At 37.1% G+C, this 18,553-nt stretch overlaps 1 protein-coding gene across 4 annotated transcripts in view; it reads right to left on the bottom strand.

The window, feature by feature from the left end:
• The window catches only part of NFIB (nuclear factor I B), a 230,973-nt gene that overhangs the window by 2,238 nt on the left and 210,182 nt on the right, over positions 1-18,553 (bottom strand). For 3 of the 4 annotated variants that reach the window (XM_044272279.1, XM_044272271.1, XM_044272287.1), the window contains 2 exons: positions 11,515-11,603; positions 1-4,781 (listed from right to left, as the gene is read on the bottom strand). The exon at positions 1-4,781 is cut by the window's left edge and continues 2,238 nt beyond it. In XM_044272279.1, coding sequence (XP_044128214.1) covers positions 4,652-4,781; positions 11,515-11,603 — 219 coding nt within the window. In that variant the 3' untranslated portion in view covers positions 1-4,651. The remainder of the gene's footprint in view (positions 4,782-11,514; positions 11,604-18,553) is intronic. The other variant, XM_044272295.1, reaches the window with a different exon arrangement.

Below are 18,553 nucleotides of genomic sequence, written 5' to 3'. Positions count from 1 at the left end.
TCATTAACCAAAAATACTGTACAAAACTTATGAGATAATTTCTACAGGTTTTTAAATCTCAGAGAACACTTCAAATCTATGCAAGTGACTCCTGGTTTTCTAAATGTAGAAGGCCTTATATTTCTTCCCTTATCCGTCAACATAACAGGGTGTCCCATTTGGCTTTTGTCTTCACCAACCATAGTTTCATACAGAAGAAAGAAAAATGGATAGTATAACTGATGAATGCATCCTATGCAAACTAATCCATTAAGTCCTTGTGAAGCTACAAGTTGCAAATCTGAAATTTATGCTCCCTGAGGACATGGTCATGTGTGACTTTAAACTTACTGCTCTAAATTCTAGGCTTTTTCAAGGAGTGCTGGGTGCACTCAGTTCTTAAATACCAACATGAATTAACAATCACATAATGCATTTTGCTAGAGGACAGTCACATATGTACTAAGACAGTGATGCTTTCAACATTCTGAAATGCTCCAAAAACCAACTTTTCAAATACTAAATACAACAAAATAACCTTCATAAAATATAACTTTTCTCCATTTACATTTTTTTCTTAAATGACTAGCAACCTACACTTTTTAAGTATAGGCAACTCTGAAACAAACCCTAACATGGACAGCACTTTTAAACTTTTTTTTATTTTATTATTTTTCAAATACATAAATTAAGGATCCGGAGAGTTTTAACCCAAGTCCAGTTCCTATACAAGCAATATTCTTGTTTACTTTAAAAAATGGAAACAAAATATATTCCCATCGCAAATGCTAAAAAGGTAGCTTTACAAATGAGGGCACGTGTAATACAACAAAAATCATAACAAAACTATACAGTGTACAAATAACTGTCGGCAAGGTTCCTTACAAAGACCCTCACTTCTCGCTACTTACAGCTTCACAGATTCATTCACATATTTTTTTTTCAAGCTGCCCATCTGAACTTCACCCCATAACTATATTGCTATAATTTAGGATTTCCTTTTTTGCCATGTCTATGTACAGTTTCCTTCACTGTTTTTATTCCCTTTCAGAAAGTATGCCTTAAAATGTTCATGTCACTCTAGGGAAAACACACTTCAGGGGCAACACCAAGAGGCCAAGACTGCAAAGCAATTAAAAAAGAAACAGAACATTGCACAAAGGATGAATAAATGTGTGGCAATGCTAAAACGTCATCTCAACAATGGGGAAGGACCACTGCCTTTTTGGAGCAAATTTTTTTTAAGTTGCAGGTCAAATTGAAATAAACTTTCCTTTAGTTTATAGAGCAAGATTTCTCAACAGGTGTTGCATAATATACCTCCAGAGACATCTTAAGACAGAGAACATTGAGCTTTCTGTGGTCGAAAAGCACAAAGTATGTAAGGGCATAATAACTTATGTCTCTTAAATTTAATGAGTTTCGTAATACAACAAATAATTCTAACAATTTTAATTGTTGCAATTGCAATGAATTACTCCATGACAAAACTTCCAATCAAATAAAACCACGTGTTAAGAAACCCTGCTGAAAAGGTAACCAAATCAAATAAGAGAGCACAGCACAACATTGTAACTGAATATATTCCGCAAACACTGTCTGCAATTTTCTGGGCCTCATTAGAAGAGAATAATTATACCTAAAATGTCCTTTACGTTTGGTAAAAGTGCAAATATACAAATACAGCCTTGTAATATTGATTGTCCTTGACAACTAGCCCTAATAAAGAGGAGATTAATGAGCATCTTGATATAAGGATAATTATCATTGTAGTGGTTTGCACAAGTTCATGTTTTCCTGCTGTGCTATTGAGCATTTTAGTGATCTGCCTGAGTGGGTGAATCAAATGGAGTCGCCACATAATCCCAGTCATATCTATTCATTAGGTGACTGGCAGTGAGAACAATAATAAATGTAATTGTATGAGGATGTGGTCACCAGGGTTCCACAATTCTGCTGCCATGTTTCACTTATGAGTACTTAACTGATGAGTGCATTCACACTGGGAGGTGAGTAAAATCATATTAAATAGAGAACATTCACTGGGCAGTTGTCCTTTGCCTTGTAAAGTGATCAATGACTGCCATCAATTAAAATTAACTGCTGTCTGTGCCGGGTCACTGCTTAAGGAACCCTGATGAATCTTTGATAAAAGGACAAATGGGATATGCTTGACCAAATAATGTGGAGGAAAATTGCTCTGAAAGAATTGTGCAGAATAATGCTCATGTAGGGTACATTAGTGTGCTGGTATAAACAGAGCTTACCAAAGGAGGCAATGTAGTGTCACACTGTTCTAGTGGTCATGAAAGGAAGGTATACACTTGTATATGTAAATGCATACACGTATAGCATAATATATATATATATATGTACTGTTACTCCTTAGAATATTAAGGCTTTATAGTCAATATGAAACAATAAGTAGGAATAACTGCAATTTAAGTGCAATGCCCTATTATGTATTTGTGTATCTTCTGTATTCATTGAGAACAGTTTCATTGTGAAACCCTGTGGTCCAGGCTACTTGAGGCTACAGTGAAATATTTCAAGACTAATGACGTATTCCAGTATTTCAAGGGTATATAATCATTCTATTAGGTCAAGTTAATTAGGTAAAATTTGCTCTTTTTGAGATGTCAAATGTATATAATTTTTAATTACAGTAGATAAAATGGGTCACTTTGCAGTCATGGCCGCTCCATATGGGCATTCTGCTGTACAGCAGTCTCCTAAAGAGCTTGAAATTTCATTTTTCCTAGCGCCCGCCCATAATATATATTTATATATATATTTATACGCATATATATAAAACAAAATTCCCTCTCCATGTCAGTACACAAAAAGACCTCATCACACTGCAAAAATCGCAGTACCCACTTTGGTCAATTGAAAAAAAAAAGCATACATTAAATTTTTTTTTTTTCTTTTTTATGTTTTTTTTTATCTGCGAAATTACCTAAAATAACCAAATACTGCTAAAAGCACTACCTACATAGGCAAAACGTGGTATTGCATAATTTGTAAAAATTTTAACCCCTTTCCTGCCCGCCCTCCCTCCATCCCCACATTAACTGGAAGATGAAAAACATGAAAGATTAATAGAAAAACACCAAAATACTGAAAATATTGCTGGTTACTATTTTTAAGCGGCAATTATACACAGCCATGATATGCTTTATAAATGTATAACTGTTTAAAAAATCCAGGATGTCACATAATTGATCTTTTCCCTGTGGAGTACAAAATATTTTTGTCATAAAAATGGTAGAGATTTAAAATGATAATAAATGCAGCAAAATAAATTTTGTGATGTCACTTTTTTTTTAATTCAAGGCAAGGCACGTAATGTGGACTTTATATTTTCGTGCAAATTAGAATTGTTGGAAACTGTACTTTACTACTTTTTACCTTGTGATATAAAGAGGCATAATTCTATAGGCCATGCAAAATTTTTTTTCAATTTGAAGATCTGAATTCTTGGAGCGACATGATGACAGCACCATGGTATCAGTCTTTTCGTTACATGATGAACATCAGCAGCTTGAACTGTATGTGTTTCTGCCTAATTGCTTTGCCTTTCTAGTGCTGAAACCCATCCCATTTACCCAATTCAACAGATATGATTAAATAAATAAGGTATTCGGCTCTGTAGAAGCAGCCTGACCAATATAAGTGCTAGGAATTATTTAATATTATAGTTCAGAATCATGATTTGTCTGGATTTGCCGCTTTTATACTAAAAGGCCCCTCATATATTGAGGGAATTAAATAATTTTAATCTATTTTTTCCTGTCAGTACCAGTGATGACCACATGTAAAAATCAGAGGCTTTATCTGGCACTGTGCAGGTGACAGCTTTACAAGCCCTACAGTTTAGAGTCAGAGGGCCAGAGGACTAACTATAATTATGCCCCATTAAAAAATAATTTAATAGCACTTGCCTCTAATTTAATTTTCTGGGCATTACATCCCATTGTTCCATTGATTACTGAGGGATTTCTGTAAATGTACAAAGGCAATTAATTTCAGCGATAATCTGATGGACACAACTCTACTGACAAGTTGGGTAGCACACCAAAAATAAGCACGGTGTATAGCAGGGATTCTTGTAGTTACTTCTTTTCCTGATATTAATGATTGAAGGTCACATAATGTTTGTTTTCCACATGCTGAATGACAACTGTTCTATGTAAGAAGATCCATAATAGGGGTGGCCTTGGGGCCCATTTTTGCAGCTCTTTTGCTGCCTCACAGCCTTTCTTTATGAGAAAGATGGGACAAGTGTTCCCATGCGTAAACAACAAGAAGACTAAAACCAAACAGGACTAGCTTATCATGCAATTATTAAGGCATCTAGAAAAGTCATATAAAATATATCGCCGTGGAGAAAGAGTGCCTATTTCCCAGTGGACATAAGTTGCATTCTACCCTCCGTGAAATATATTAGCCACCCTTTCAGTGTCACGACTGTTTCCGCCTTAACCCCTTATGTGCTCCGAAGTCCTGAAAAGTAATATCTTGCATTGCTTTGCAGGTCCTGTAAGTATTAAAAAGGTTAAAGGAATCAGTGATTGTAAGTGCTGCAAATGCTGGTCAGTATATCTTCTCTTTCGTGTTTTTTTTTTTCTTTTCCACTTGTCCATTCTTTCTATTTTATGTTTCATTTATTTCAATTGCTCGTCTCTGCTTGAAGAAAGGGTTCTCCAATTATATTTAGTCCATAGTTTTGGACATTACTTGGCAGGATTGATGTCCTGTTTGATACTTGGAAAGGGACCAAACTAGCCCAGGTACCAGGACTGCAAAAGAAAAGCCAAACAAAACAAACATAATTACTTTACTGCTCACATAGAATAATTATCATTAAACAGAGCAATCAATAACGCAAAGGGCATTTACAGATCTCATCAGCAATATTACAGGCATAACACTTGGCCCACTGGAGTTCCACTGAACTGAACTTCGAGCACCACAAATTTCTACAGTGATACCAGTTCCATCCAGTAGAACTCAGCCTCAGGGTGTTGTAGGCATGTGCTGCATATAGTGTAATTCATACATCCAGCAACAAATATTCAACAACCTCTGTTCTACTAAACCTGCCATTTAATTTTGCACTTTGTGACTCCCTGAAGACCGGGTTCACACAGGAAAACTTTTGATAGCTGTTTTCAAGATGGGTCAGGTGTATATATTTACTTTCTAAATAAAGTAAATATATAAAGGAATATAAAGGATATAAAGAAAATGCTTATAATTGCTCTCTTTTTTGGATGCACTCCTCGTTTTGAATGGAAATGCATCAAAACTGCAACAAGACACACCGTATGAAGTGTGCAAATTTGGTCTTTTCATTTTTGGCCAATGTCTTTCTTACAACCTTTTATTCTCTCAGTGCCACATGCTTTCAGTATCTATACTATAACTTTATATTGAAAATCCACCTCTGCTACCGCTGGAGTGGTGCCTCTCTCTCACCTCCTTCAGAGAGAGAGAGCCACTGCTGGGTGACTAATGTATGAGTAACTGCCTGTACTCAATTAAATACTCTTGTGTCCTAAAAAATACAAAGCAGTAACCACGCGGATTACGGCACCTTACCCTGGAGTGTAGAGGATTCAACAATTAAAAAGATGTACCTGCCGTTGTGGACATAAACAATGGGGGAAGATAACTCAGTCCTACTCTTTATAGTAGTGCGATGTTCCTCCTCTGCTGCTTCTTGCTGACACCCAATAGTCGTGCACTGTTCCGGCCGGTAGCTAGCGTGCCCGCGGGGAAGCCGGCAAGTGATTGCTGTGAGAGAGCTTCTGTGTGACGTCACACGCCTCTATGGATGCCCCTAAGGACCAAAAAACCTTCCCACGCGTTTCAAAATAATCGTATTCCTTCGTCAAGGGAGTTATCTTCTCCCTTGTTTATGTCCTCAACGGCAGGTACATCTTTTTAATTGTTGAATCTTCTATACTCCAGGGAGAGACGCCGTAATCAGCGTGGTTACTACTTTGCATTTTTTAGTACATAAGCTATACTATAACTTGGTAGCAAAAAAAAATCATAAAGGTTATTGGATATATTACTTAATTATGCATCATACATTTAAAAATAAAGCAGGAAAAGTACAATTTACAGTGAAATATTGCGCACCTATAAATTTACTGTCATTGTCCTTTATTAAATAAACAGTTGGTTGCTTTGCTAAGAGGGGAAGGCATATTAAGGCAATGAAAATTAAAATAAGGGTAGACTCACATGTACAGCAGACAAAACAGGTACTCTGTTCCAAAAATGGAGCAGACTATAAGAGTTGCCGTATTCAGCATAGCCGGACACCGATGGATGCCTTTTCACTATAATGGAATCTGACAGAGATCTGGCAGGTTTTCAGCATAAATGCTAGCATTTTGCCAGAAAAATACCACATTGGTATTTTTCCCATCATTTATGATGGATTTCATTACAGAGAATGGGGATCCGGCGGTGCCCGGCAGTGTCCAGTTATGCAGCTAGAGACTATCGGTTTTACCTGCTGTATATGAACCTACCCTAAGGTGCGGTAAAGGCACTTCAGTATGGTTGGAGCCAGTAAACAAACATAGGGCAAACTTTTGTTTGGAAATGTTAAATGTGAGCTAGGATTAATTAGCAATTAAAATGAGCAGTCAGTTACGACATAGAACTTTTATTGTTTATAATGAAGTCCAAGCAACACTATGACATGTTAATAGGCAAACAGCAATAACTTTAGATATCTAAATTTTCTTTTTTAATTAATTTCGATCTCAGCATTTATTGACAGATTGATGAGGGCTTCACTTACAAAGGGGTCTTCACTGGGGAACACCTCTGAAAGGTACTTTGTAATGTAGTTACTTTTTAATTTAATAAGACTTTGCTATATGTTCATTTTACTCACGCCAAAGGCCCCCATACACCATAGACTATTGTTGGCCAAACCTGCGGATTTCAGTGGGGACATCTAATGTGTATGGGGCCTAGGATTGGACTAGTTGAATTTTAATTTCTTATCCTTTTGTTCTAGCAGAATTTTTTTTCTCCTCTCTTGCCAGTGAAACACATGAATGTTCAGCTGAATCGTGCATACATGTGTATGAAGGAGTCGGAGGAATAGCTGTCAGTCAATCAAGCATTTGGCCAACAACTATTGAAAATGTATGGGCATCCTAACTTTACAGATTACTCTGATGGCTCTTCTCAAGCCCTATACAACAGAAGCAATAGTTTCTATATTTTGTACTCTGTAACAAACCTGCGCAAGTTAGAATAAATTGCTAAATTGCTTTCCCTTTCTACCCAGTATTCTAAAACCTTCCATAACTGTATTTGGACACATGAAAGAATTACCTTACATGTCACAATCAAAACATCTAAATGAGAATGGTGGGCGGCGAAGGGGATGGGTCATCCTGTATGGAATTTTATTTATTAGATATCTACCATCAAAAAAACAAAACTGCTTAAACTATTGAAAAGAAAAAGCAAAACGTGGCTGTCTCAGACTGGGTAAGATGTGCATTATGCTTTTTTTCACCAATACAGCAGCTTTAATTTTACCCCAGTTAAGAAACACAAAGAAGGAATGCCCCTTGTCCACTACAAACACAATTAACACATGTGGGAGTTGCTCTACAATATGATTCTCTTTCTTTTAGTCCTTCCAAAATCACTTGACAGGAAAAGTAAGATTAACTTTGTTATACCTAAGTGAACAAAGAGTGCTTAGAGCAGGCAACTGGTTTAGCGCAGAGAGAAGTTCACTTTTTTAATTTTAATCCTGTAGGAATCTGCAGAGGCTGCTCACAGAATAAAAGAGACAGAAGAAAACATTTGCTAGAACAAAAAAGAAAAAAGTTGTTTTCTTTACTTCCAACATCTTGTATCTGGACCATCTCATTCTAGTCACACAGCAGATCCTGCTGTTTCTCTCCCATAAATGTTAACACTGAGTTCTCAACATGGTCGTCTGTTAAATGGACATTATTGATTCCTATGGCCCATTGTTCCCACTGCCCCACATTCTAAGTCCCTGAAGTTCAAGTTCAATCTGGAATTACATCATGTCTCGTTTCTCCTGGTTACCAGACAGCCTGAGACGTGATCACAGCTACACAAAAAGAGGGAAAAAACAAACATCCTTCTTCACGCTACAGCTACTCCGATCAATTTGAATATAAACTTATTTCCCCCATTCTATGTTATTTCTCTTAAACATGCTTCAAGTCTGGGTCCTGGCTAATTTAGAGATTAGGTTACAAATTAGATTATCTAATGGCATCTTAATGGATTGCTGATCCATTTCCTGGAGAATGGCAGCATGGGGGTCTGGCCAGTTTACAAGCCATTTCTTTGGAAGAGATCTGGAGACATTTGGATGGAGAGCTGTGTCCACAGAATAGTCGTCATTATTTATAAGGCCTTGAGAGCAGCACCGGAAATAAATCATGGCTGATTAGCGAGTCCTACATCTTCACTAGTAGCAGCATATTTGGACTAAGTAAGGAAGATTTAAGAAATTATTTTTTAAAGGCTTTTTTTATATCAAATAAATATTTTATTTTATCAAATAAATATTTATTTTATACATCATAAAAAAAAAAACACTTCTTTTACTGTGCCATTCCATTTCAAACATGAATAGCAACTGCTGGGTTTCTTCCTTAAAGGTATTTTCTACAATGGACATTTATCACCTACCCAACTGCAGTGAGGAGCTTAAAGAGCAGTGATTGGGCATATCTCCTTCTGCTCCGTTCAATGTCTATGGGACTGATGGAAACAGCCAAGTGATGCATTCAGCTGTCTCTCTCAGCCCCATAGACTTTGAATGCAGCACCACTACGAATGCTCAACCACAGCTCAATTCAAATTCTTCCTCCCTATGATCATGCAGGTGATAAATGTGCATTGTGGGGAAAACCCTTTTATAATAGGGTTAAAAGGATATTCTACTTTTTTGTAGTTAGTTGTAGCTAAATAGATTGTGTTACTCAGACGCTTGCAAATACAAAATTGTGACACTTTTCTTAACTGCATACTCTGTAGCTGTTCTCTTCCTGGACATCCTGTCATGTGACACACCCGAACATAAATGTGCTCTTATGTGTTCACATGAGAGGATGTCTATAATGGCAACCCCCTAGCAAGTACAATAGTTACATCACTCCAACTGGAGAGCAAATAGAAAAAATATATGCATTAGAAAGTGTCACGATTATTTTCTCTGCAACATTCAAAATCTATTATAAAAAGCATACTATTCATCATTTTAATAATGCGTCTTCTTGTGGGTAAACAAAAAAGGTTATGTAAACTATAAGGCTACATGCACACGACCGTTGTGTGTTTTGCGGTCCGCAAATTGGGGATACGCAAAACACGGATGGCGTCCGTGTGCGTTCTGCAATTTGCGGAACGGCACAGACAGCCATTGATATAACTGCCTATTCTTGTCCGCAAAACAAATAAGCTGCCTGAAAAGCCTGTATTAAAAGTACAGTAAAAAATGAAAAGGTTTAAAAAAAATAAAAAACATTATAAATTTAAATTCCCCTTTCATAATTTTACATATAAAAATAAACTATAAAAAAATCAACATAATAGGTAGAGATGAGCAAAGTATTTAAAAATTTGATTCGACTGCTTTGCCGATTTTTTTTTTTAAATGCGCTCCATGACAAATTACTTCGTCACGAAGCACATTTTATTGTAAGTAGTGGGTGCAATGACAGAGAGCAGCGATTGCGCTTCCTCCTCGTCATTGTACTCCTCAGATGCCGCTTTGATAGCGGATTGAGGAATCTGACAGTAATAACACAGTAAAATAAAAAATATAAAAAAATCATACTTATCTCATCCATTTTCTCACGACGGGCCGGTGGCGGAAATCTTGATTGAAGCTTGGCCCGTGATTACATCATCACGTCGGCCAGCGTGGTGGCGTCATACATCACCATGCACGAGACTTTGAGCGATATCTCCAATCAAGATGGCAGCGGACGGCCCGTCGCAATCAAATGGATGAGGTAAGTATGATTTTTTACTGCCATTAAGGGAAAATCGATTTGCGACCACGTGGACTTCAATTCACTCAACACTAATAAGAGGTATGGCCTAAACTGTCCATACAGCAAATTGTTATATTGCCTAAAAAAAAAAAAAAAATCCAGTATCTCATACAGATATGATGATTCTGCCCTTACCATTCTGCTTACACTTACCTTAGTTATACACCATCTATTCAAGGCTGTCTCAGTTTTGCCATAAGAAGTAGTTCTCGTGGGACATTTTAACAATAAAATGCCCCAAAGACAAAGAAGATAAATATTGCAAAACTCAGAGGCTTCAAATGGTAAGACTTGACATGCGAAGTCAAGGCTGGACAAAATACAGTAGACTTTAGGAGCTAGTTAAACACCTCAAAAAGTCATTTTACTTTAGTGGCCTTGAAATAAGAAACTTCCTATCAATCTACCCAAAAAAGTTAAGTAATATAGTGCAAAGATAGCAATTGCTACCTGGATTCTAATATTTGTCCAACCCTGGCTAGTTCCATGAGAAAAACATAGAGGAAAGCACAAATACATTTTCTTACTTATGCTTTGTGCTATATGAAACACAAAAGATCTTGATCAAATTGCAATCATTGTTTCAAATCAAAGGCATGCATAGGTAACAATACCCATCACCCACATTAAAATCATGTCACAGGTAGCATTCCCATCTGCCAACAAAACAGCAGTATTCTACAAAACCGTTCAGGGCATTTCTTATTGTAATCATAGAAGATTTTACTTCCAACATGCGAGTGACAAATGATTAGCAATGTATTTAGTTGGCGAGCATTCTAGATTATTTGTGATTTATGAAAGGCATGCTTTTGTTTTCTTACCTCGGAATATGGTAAAATTACAAATGATAAATGTACCATCAGCAACCAGTTAGTATGTTAATTATTTAGTTAGTTCTTTGGTTATTTTCCCATTGTGTGTACAGGCGTACGCTTTATGTGATGATTTGTATGGAAATACGGTTATAACTGCAAATGGTTAGGGTATTGAGGGATAAGTACGCCACACATCTATATTTGTTGTGTTTTTGCTGCTTGATGATATATGCATATTTTAGCTCCAATTTCCTACAGCATCTGAAGCTTGTGGTACCTTAAAGCAATGTTGAAGTATAAAAGCCTGTATTTGACAGCGACCATACGACAATCCAGACATGGATTAACCCATTGTCTGCTGGGCAAGTCATCTGCTGTCAACGAGTCTCGTTTTGCAGATACTCAGCAAACCAACAGGTTTGTCCAAGCTGTTCACCCGTCACAGTGAAAACTACAATGGAACAAATGTGTTTAGAAAATTCTTCTCACAAATGTTTTGGTTAATATTGATATGTAAATAAATGTTTTGAGGAGACAGAGAAGGAGGGAGTAGGGGGAAGCTACAACAGAGCTATGTCTCAATGTCATTTAGAGATGGAGTGTAGGGTTGGAAATAATTAAAATTTTACCTTTGCCAAGTTATTCCCAATGTATCCTCACTGGCACTGGGGTATAAATGCCTGCCGTTTTGATTCATGGTCCAGTCACAAATCCTCAGCTGTCAATTGAAACCTAGCAGTCAGATATGGATCCAGCAGTACTGCAGTTTTTAGTATTTAAACATGCATAGCTACAAAATGTTGACTATACTGTATAAATATATATAATGGTACTGTGTATATCTTTGCACTTAAAGGCAGACAGTTTTCATTATTTTCAATTGCACTTGAACACAGTGTAATGTGATTCTACAGATTGTGAAAATCTACAGATATACACATGACCAGAATACAGTGTGCATGAAAGTTAATTTCCACAATATATTTACTTGGTAAAGGGAGCATACAAGATGGAAGGAGGTATTTTAAACACATTCCGATTAGCCATTGTTATAAAAAAAAAGAAAAGAAAAAAGAAACTGTTAATGTCCAATAAATAAAAAATAAAAATATATATACACAAAGGGAGAGGGTGCCAAATATTTTCTGGAGGTTGATCACCTGGTCAGCGTCTGGCCTGTGGCATGCAGATGGATTAAAATAGCACCATAGAAAACATGCAATTTCATAGACTTAAAGGAAAACAACAGTTAAAACAAATTTAGAAAGGAAAGATAACTACATGAATCAATAATAAAATAGCAACATAATCACACTAATAAAATGATAAGCATTTTCATTTTATATGTATATATGTCTATTTCAGAATAGGAGGCTTTATACAAAAAGTGTAGTCACTAAAAATCTATCCTGCTAAAATGTAACTTATAATAGCAGGAGGTTACAAGCTTAACAACAATCCACCATATGTAGCTGCAGGGTGATCTGCCCATACACCTTTTGTTTTTTTATTGTTCTATGGACCTTAATGTTGTTTCCCAGTAATTATACCTGTTCTTTTACCAGTAGAAACATATCTATTGTTAGGGCTTGCACAAGAGTCCTATCGGATATAGGTTTATGAGTCACCCATGTTGGGACAGGTGCTCTTTGAGGGGGAAGGGAAGGGATTTAATAGGGGTAAATTGTTATACCGAGTTAATTTATTGTTAATCCCAATTGACCCAGCGTCCACAGTTATTCTCGCAACCTGAACAAGACATCCATACCCGATTCCTACCACCAACTCGAACATGTGACCCAGAATTGACTCATTCTATCTACATTATCGGTTCTGACCTGAAGTTGCATATGTCAATTTGTTCTTTAGAGGTAGTGGTGGATGCTAGTACCCCTGCATTTGACCTCACATCTATTAGGCCTCGTCTACGGTTTTTCACAGATGTGTGCTGTCCGAATTATCTGTGTACAGCACACGCACCCATTGATTTAAATGTGTCTGTTCACACAACAGCATTTTTTTTACTGACCGTTGGTCATGGAGACAAGCACTACTTTGGTCCATGATAAGGACCAAAGAAGCCCATTGACGTCTAAAGGTTTGTGAAAATTACGGACACAACACGAATGGCATCAGTGTTGCATCCGTTTTTCACTGAAAACTAATAGGAAATGCTCTGGAAATACATTTTCAGCTGAGCAACATCCGTGGAATATAGATGACACACAGAGGCTTAAAACGGACACATGGACCAAACACGGATTCTTCACGGACATCTTCACGCATTAAATAAGGACTCTTTTTTCACGTACGTAATACTGACAAGGAATTTGAACGAGGCCTTAACCTGTGTAATTAATGATATGCCCAGTTTGCCTGTAAACTGTGCAGCGGCCACCGGGGGTAACCGGAACACAACCAGAAGCGCGCCTCCAGATGCTGTGGTCCCATTTGACTATGGCATCTGAAGGGTTAAAAGTCCACGATCAATGTTACTGCCAATTGCTGACATAAGTCCTGGGTGCCTGCTGTTTGAAACAGAAGGCACCAGGCGACTATGTAGTCCGCTAGTAGTGCCATATTTAAAGTCCCAACAGCCAACATATATATATGTAAAGTAGTCGGGAACGGGTTAATAAAGGTCTGTAAAGGTTTATATTCTAAGGCTAATTATCCCACAGTATCTTTTACCTTACAATGTTTAGTTAACTTTCAAAATGTGAAAAGGACCAAAGACTTTGGAAGAGGAAAATGGAAGGAAAATGTGGGAAAAGACAGGAAATTGTATCAAGGCTATTGGGAATAGTAAATGCATGTAATAATCCATATCACAATAAAACATAAACAGGTTTTTCAATATGATTAATGGAATTAGCACAGGCGACTGCAGTAGGGTGATAAGTGGGAAGTATAGTGGCGGAGTGTCTGGTAGCAGAAGCCAATTAAAAGCATCGAAGCTTCGAATTGTCCACTTTGCCATCTGAATTTTTTGCCAGCTTAAATGAAATCAACATGGCTTTCACTGCTTTGCATCTGCTGTCTCGTGATAGCAAATTTAATATTCCTGAAAACTTCATGTTTTTCAATCTTAATAAACCATATGAAAGTATGTTCCTAGTGTGATAATATTCTAGTATTACAGCATAATGCAATCTTTCAGATTTTTTATACTATTGGAACATTTTTCTTATGGAAAAGTCTGATCATAGTAAAATATGTGTTACTGATTGTTGTGGGGTAAGCAAACATTATGGAAATGAAAACATCTGAATATTTTCTGGATTGGAGTAGATCTCAGCACCTATGTCTTATTACATGTGAAATGATACATACATATTTACCATACCAATTTGCCTTGTTATCCCTGACTTGGATATACACTTCTTTTGTATTATGTACTGCTAATACGTACAGAAGCCTAACCCATAATACAGACCCATAGGGGTTCTAAATGCTGCAGTACTCCACTCTTGTATACAACTTTGCAAAATGCAGGTCTTGAAAGAAATGAGGAACAATGAATTTCTGGGTTAAATGCAATAACCCCTAATATCCAGGCCAGAAAAGGCTTAAATTGCCAGCAACATTTTTTTTATTCTTGCCTTTCTGCATTTAAGCAGACTTTTATTTCTTTCTAAATAAGACCTTGTTTTTGAGGGGGAAAGTTTTTTGTTACAGCAGGCTCCCTGAACAGACAGCCCTGGGACCCTATGTAGGTCCTCAGGGCTGGCAGAAGATTGTTACCCCAGTCTACAACCGAGTCACTGGGAAACCTGGTGACCTCATCATAGGGACGGGTCCCCTTTGATCATGCAACTGATCATAGCAATTAAAGAGTTAACAGCCAGGAATGGAGCTTCCTCTGACCCCAGCTGTGAAGCAGGAGGTGATGCTAAGAACCGCAACTGTAATGGATGGTTCTTCGTGCAGAAGTGCTCTGAAGGCTGTTAACCCTTCTTCTACAGTGACAAAAAGGTGTTGCCAAAAGGCAGACAGAGGCCCTGCACAACCCGCCATTAAAAGACATTGGATGGTCGCTAAGTGGTTAAAAAAGGCATTTGCCAGAAGGCAATACTATTCAAGGCCTGATGAGAGTTTGCAATATGTAATTGCCACAGGTTATTTGTATTAGTCAAAATACTTCTAAAAATTAAAATTTGACTTCTAAGGGATCTAGAAATCACAACTCACATCTGCATTAGAGTATATTTGGACATGCTGCTGAGAAAATCATGCAGTTCAGCATAGCTAGCCAGAAAACTTGTCTCATGGTAGGATGCGTCTGTCACTTGATCAGCTTACAAGTTACCCTTAGATGACCTGTATAGCCAGATGTAGCCGGCTGTTACTGGGACCCCTGGCTGCATTATGATAATAAAAAGTTAAGACTAAAATGACAGTCTATAATTTTAATATAAAATAAGCTAAATGTGGTCCCTGAGTGCTGATTTTAGAGACTGCAGGGGTGGGGGTTGTTTGCTTACACACCTCTTGCCAAGTCAGTCTCCTTTCTAAGTGTGAGACGCCCAAAAAGGTCAACTGTACATATGTCTCATGTTAATATAGAACAATAGATATTAGGTGGTAAACTATAAATCAAATTAGTAAGTAGACCATATCAAATGAAAATAAAAAATTATCTTCAAATGACTTCTTTCTAAACTAGTAAGCACAAAATATACAGCATAGACTATATATATATAATCTAGAGGAATTAGTTTCCAAAGTTTCTCTATGACATGCCAAGTGAGTTATTTACTGTATATTCTGTGAGATTTGTTCTAGAACTACAGGGTTAAGCTTGGTGTAGCTTTTGTCACAACAAAATTCATGTTTTGGCTAGCAGTCAAATTCTGCTGGTCCTTAGACACATTCATCCACTATTACACGGACTTTGAACACATGGCATATGTAATTGTGCCAAAATCTTTACAGCATCACCACAAGTAGAACAAAGACTATGATGTATGTGTCATTATAGAATTTCCCTCCAATCTCTATACTTCTGCTTCGTTTCTAGATCTTTTTAGTGACTGAAATATCATAGAAGTTGGAACAAAGTAGGTCACTGACTAATGGAAAGATGTGACTTTAATTATTACAAACATGATTTATTTTAAATTAATATGCCGACCAGTAGAACAAATGAAAGAGCTGAGTAAAGTTTGTTATTTCAGTGATGTCAGCTAATCTCTTCAAAAGAAGCATTTGCATAATGTCATCTGGACTCTAACTTCCTTTAAATGTGTTTCCTCTCCATCTTACATATGTGTAAGGTGACCTCTTATCCATTTTCATACCACTGTGGCAGTCACGTGTCATGGTTTTTACGTCAAACTGTCATTAATGATAACAGACACAATAAGAGTCGTCACAGTGTTGATGGCTTGTTTCCTGAGTATGTTGGAGGCCTTTTTGCAGAGCCCATTTGGGCTTTAGTGTGCAGCATTCTGCTTCCCTTTTAAACAGATTGAAAACTGTGCTTTGCTGACCAATCTACTAAGAATTTGTCAGAAAAAGAACATAAAAAAATAGGGGGGTTGATGGGAGAATTTAATTAGTGTGATAGACATGAATAACTAAAGGATGCACCTGGAAGAAAGAGACTGAGCTAGACATTTTTAATAGGTTTAATATGCACTTGGTAAGTGTGTTTTCACCTTAAGGAAACTTTTCATGGCCCTCTGCAGCTAAAAATGTTAAAAATACCAGCTAGAAATCCACAGTTCAGCACTTTGTCTGAATGCACTGACAGTACATATGAACATGCATTACCATGTTTCCTACTAATGTAGCAACATCTCCACAACAGAGCAGAGATCCACATTGTCACCTGCACTTCCGTTTTTTTATTGCTAATCAGAGTCTTAAACATACACTTTTGGATAAAGCCAGGCGTGGCCGACACGTGGTGGTGGCCATTAACGATAAAGAAAGGAATGACTATGATTTTTTTACTATCTAATACCAAGCAATTGTGGCTCACATGGCCACACAGTTTTTCGTCCACATCATGTCCATTTATCCACCATCCGCTGCTTTGTCTGGCTGTACCCTTGGGGTATAAGGACATCTGGACAACTGGTTAATAGGGAGATTGAGAGACTAATGAATGATTTACACATGGGAATTCTGTGTATCACTAATTATGGTATTGTGCAGGAACAGATATCAGAAAACAACTTTTCAGTTGAGTTTCTATTTCAGTCTAGTGCTCAGTTAAAGAAATACATTTTTGTACATTTGTTTCCCTTAACACTGCTTTTTATGTGTAAAAACATTCTGAACACGTGCTGCTAAATTGACACGATACAGAAGATCCAATGCAAGTTCTCAGAAATGCAAGTAACGCATACAGCTATAGTCACAAAATGTGCTTCATTACCATAAACATATATTTAACGCACAGGGGATTGGTTAAATAACTGATCATGTGGCCTTAGAAAAGAGCTGATTGAAATACGTAAGGGGCACAGTAACTTCATTTTAGTCACTGGCAGTGGTCACATCAGTTGGACCCCCAACAATTTAAAAATTATGGCATATCGTCATGTTATTGATGCCATAGGCAGGAAAAACCTTTTAATGCAATAATTATCAGTTTTATTGAATAATTTATTGCAACACATCAATCTGCTCAATTCATCCTGTTATGTATGATCGCACACAGACTGGGCAACGCGGTCAGTGTGGCAGGTTTTCATTAAATATAACTAATCAGTGTCATTATATGACTAGAACTTTGGAAAATTCTATACTTTGGAGAAATACATCTAAAATATGCTACAGTTAATTTTAATGAACTCTCTCTCTCTCTCTCTCTCTCTCTATATATATATATATATATATATATATATATATATATAAAAATATGCTGTCCATTGCTTGAAAATTACCTCTATAGTAAATGTGCTGACATCATTTAAATAAAATGAAGTGTTACTTGTATACTTGTCATCAAATAATGATAGTAGAAATTTGTAAGACTACTTCTGTACATGTGGCTACATGGATTGAAATTCTGGTCACCCAGGACATTAGGCGGTGGCTATGTAACCTTAAGTACCACAGGCTACACAATATATAATAGATAATGTGAAGGTATACAGTATAATACTAATTAAACGGTGTGATTACAGGTACTACAGTAGATACTGCTTTAATCTAAAAATATTGCATCTCAAAAAAAAATTATACAATCCTGATCAAACTGGCACTTCTGCCACTAGGCTCATGGGCAGCTATTCCTTTGAATGCTACTATGCAGCACTGTTGATTTTAGAATGTGGATCCATATGAATGAGCATGACAAAGTGTCATGTGGACTTATTCAATGTGGTCAAAATGTGTACTAAGATATTTCCAGTGCAGACATCAGCTGGCATATGGTGATACCTGCATACTAAGGCCGAATGCACACGGCCGTGGAACACGGACGTGAGTGGTCCATAGTATCCCAGCCTGGCATTCTGCTGACATCGACCTAAGGGTCCATTCACACGTCCGTTGTTTCTTTCCTGATCTGTTAGGTTTTTTCTGCGGAACAGATCTGGACCAGATCTGGACCCATTCATTTTCAATGGGTCCTGAAAAAAATGTCAGATTTTTTTTCAGGACCCATTGAAAATGAATGGGTACAGATCTGGTCCAGATCTGTTCCGCAAAAAA

This window comes from Bufo gargarizans, chromosome 1, assembly GCF_014858855.1.
Source record: "Bufo gargarizans isolate SCDJY-AF-19 chromosome 1, ASM1485885v1, whole genome shotgun sequence".
In the NCBI taxonomy this organism is placed as follows: Eukaryota; Metazoa; Chordata; class Amphibia; order Anura; family Bufonidae; genus Bufo; species Bufo gargarizans.
The sequence above is the reverse complement of the archived record's forward strand: the minus strand, read 5'-3'. Positions and strand labels throughout refer to the sequence as shown.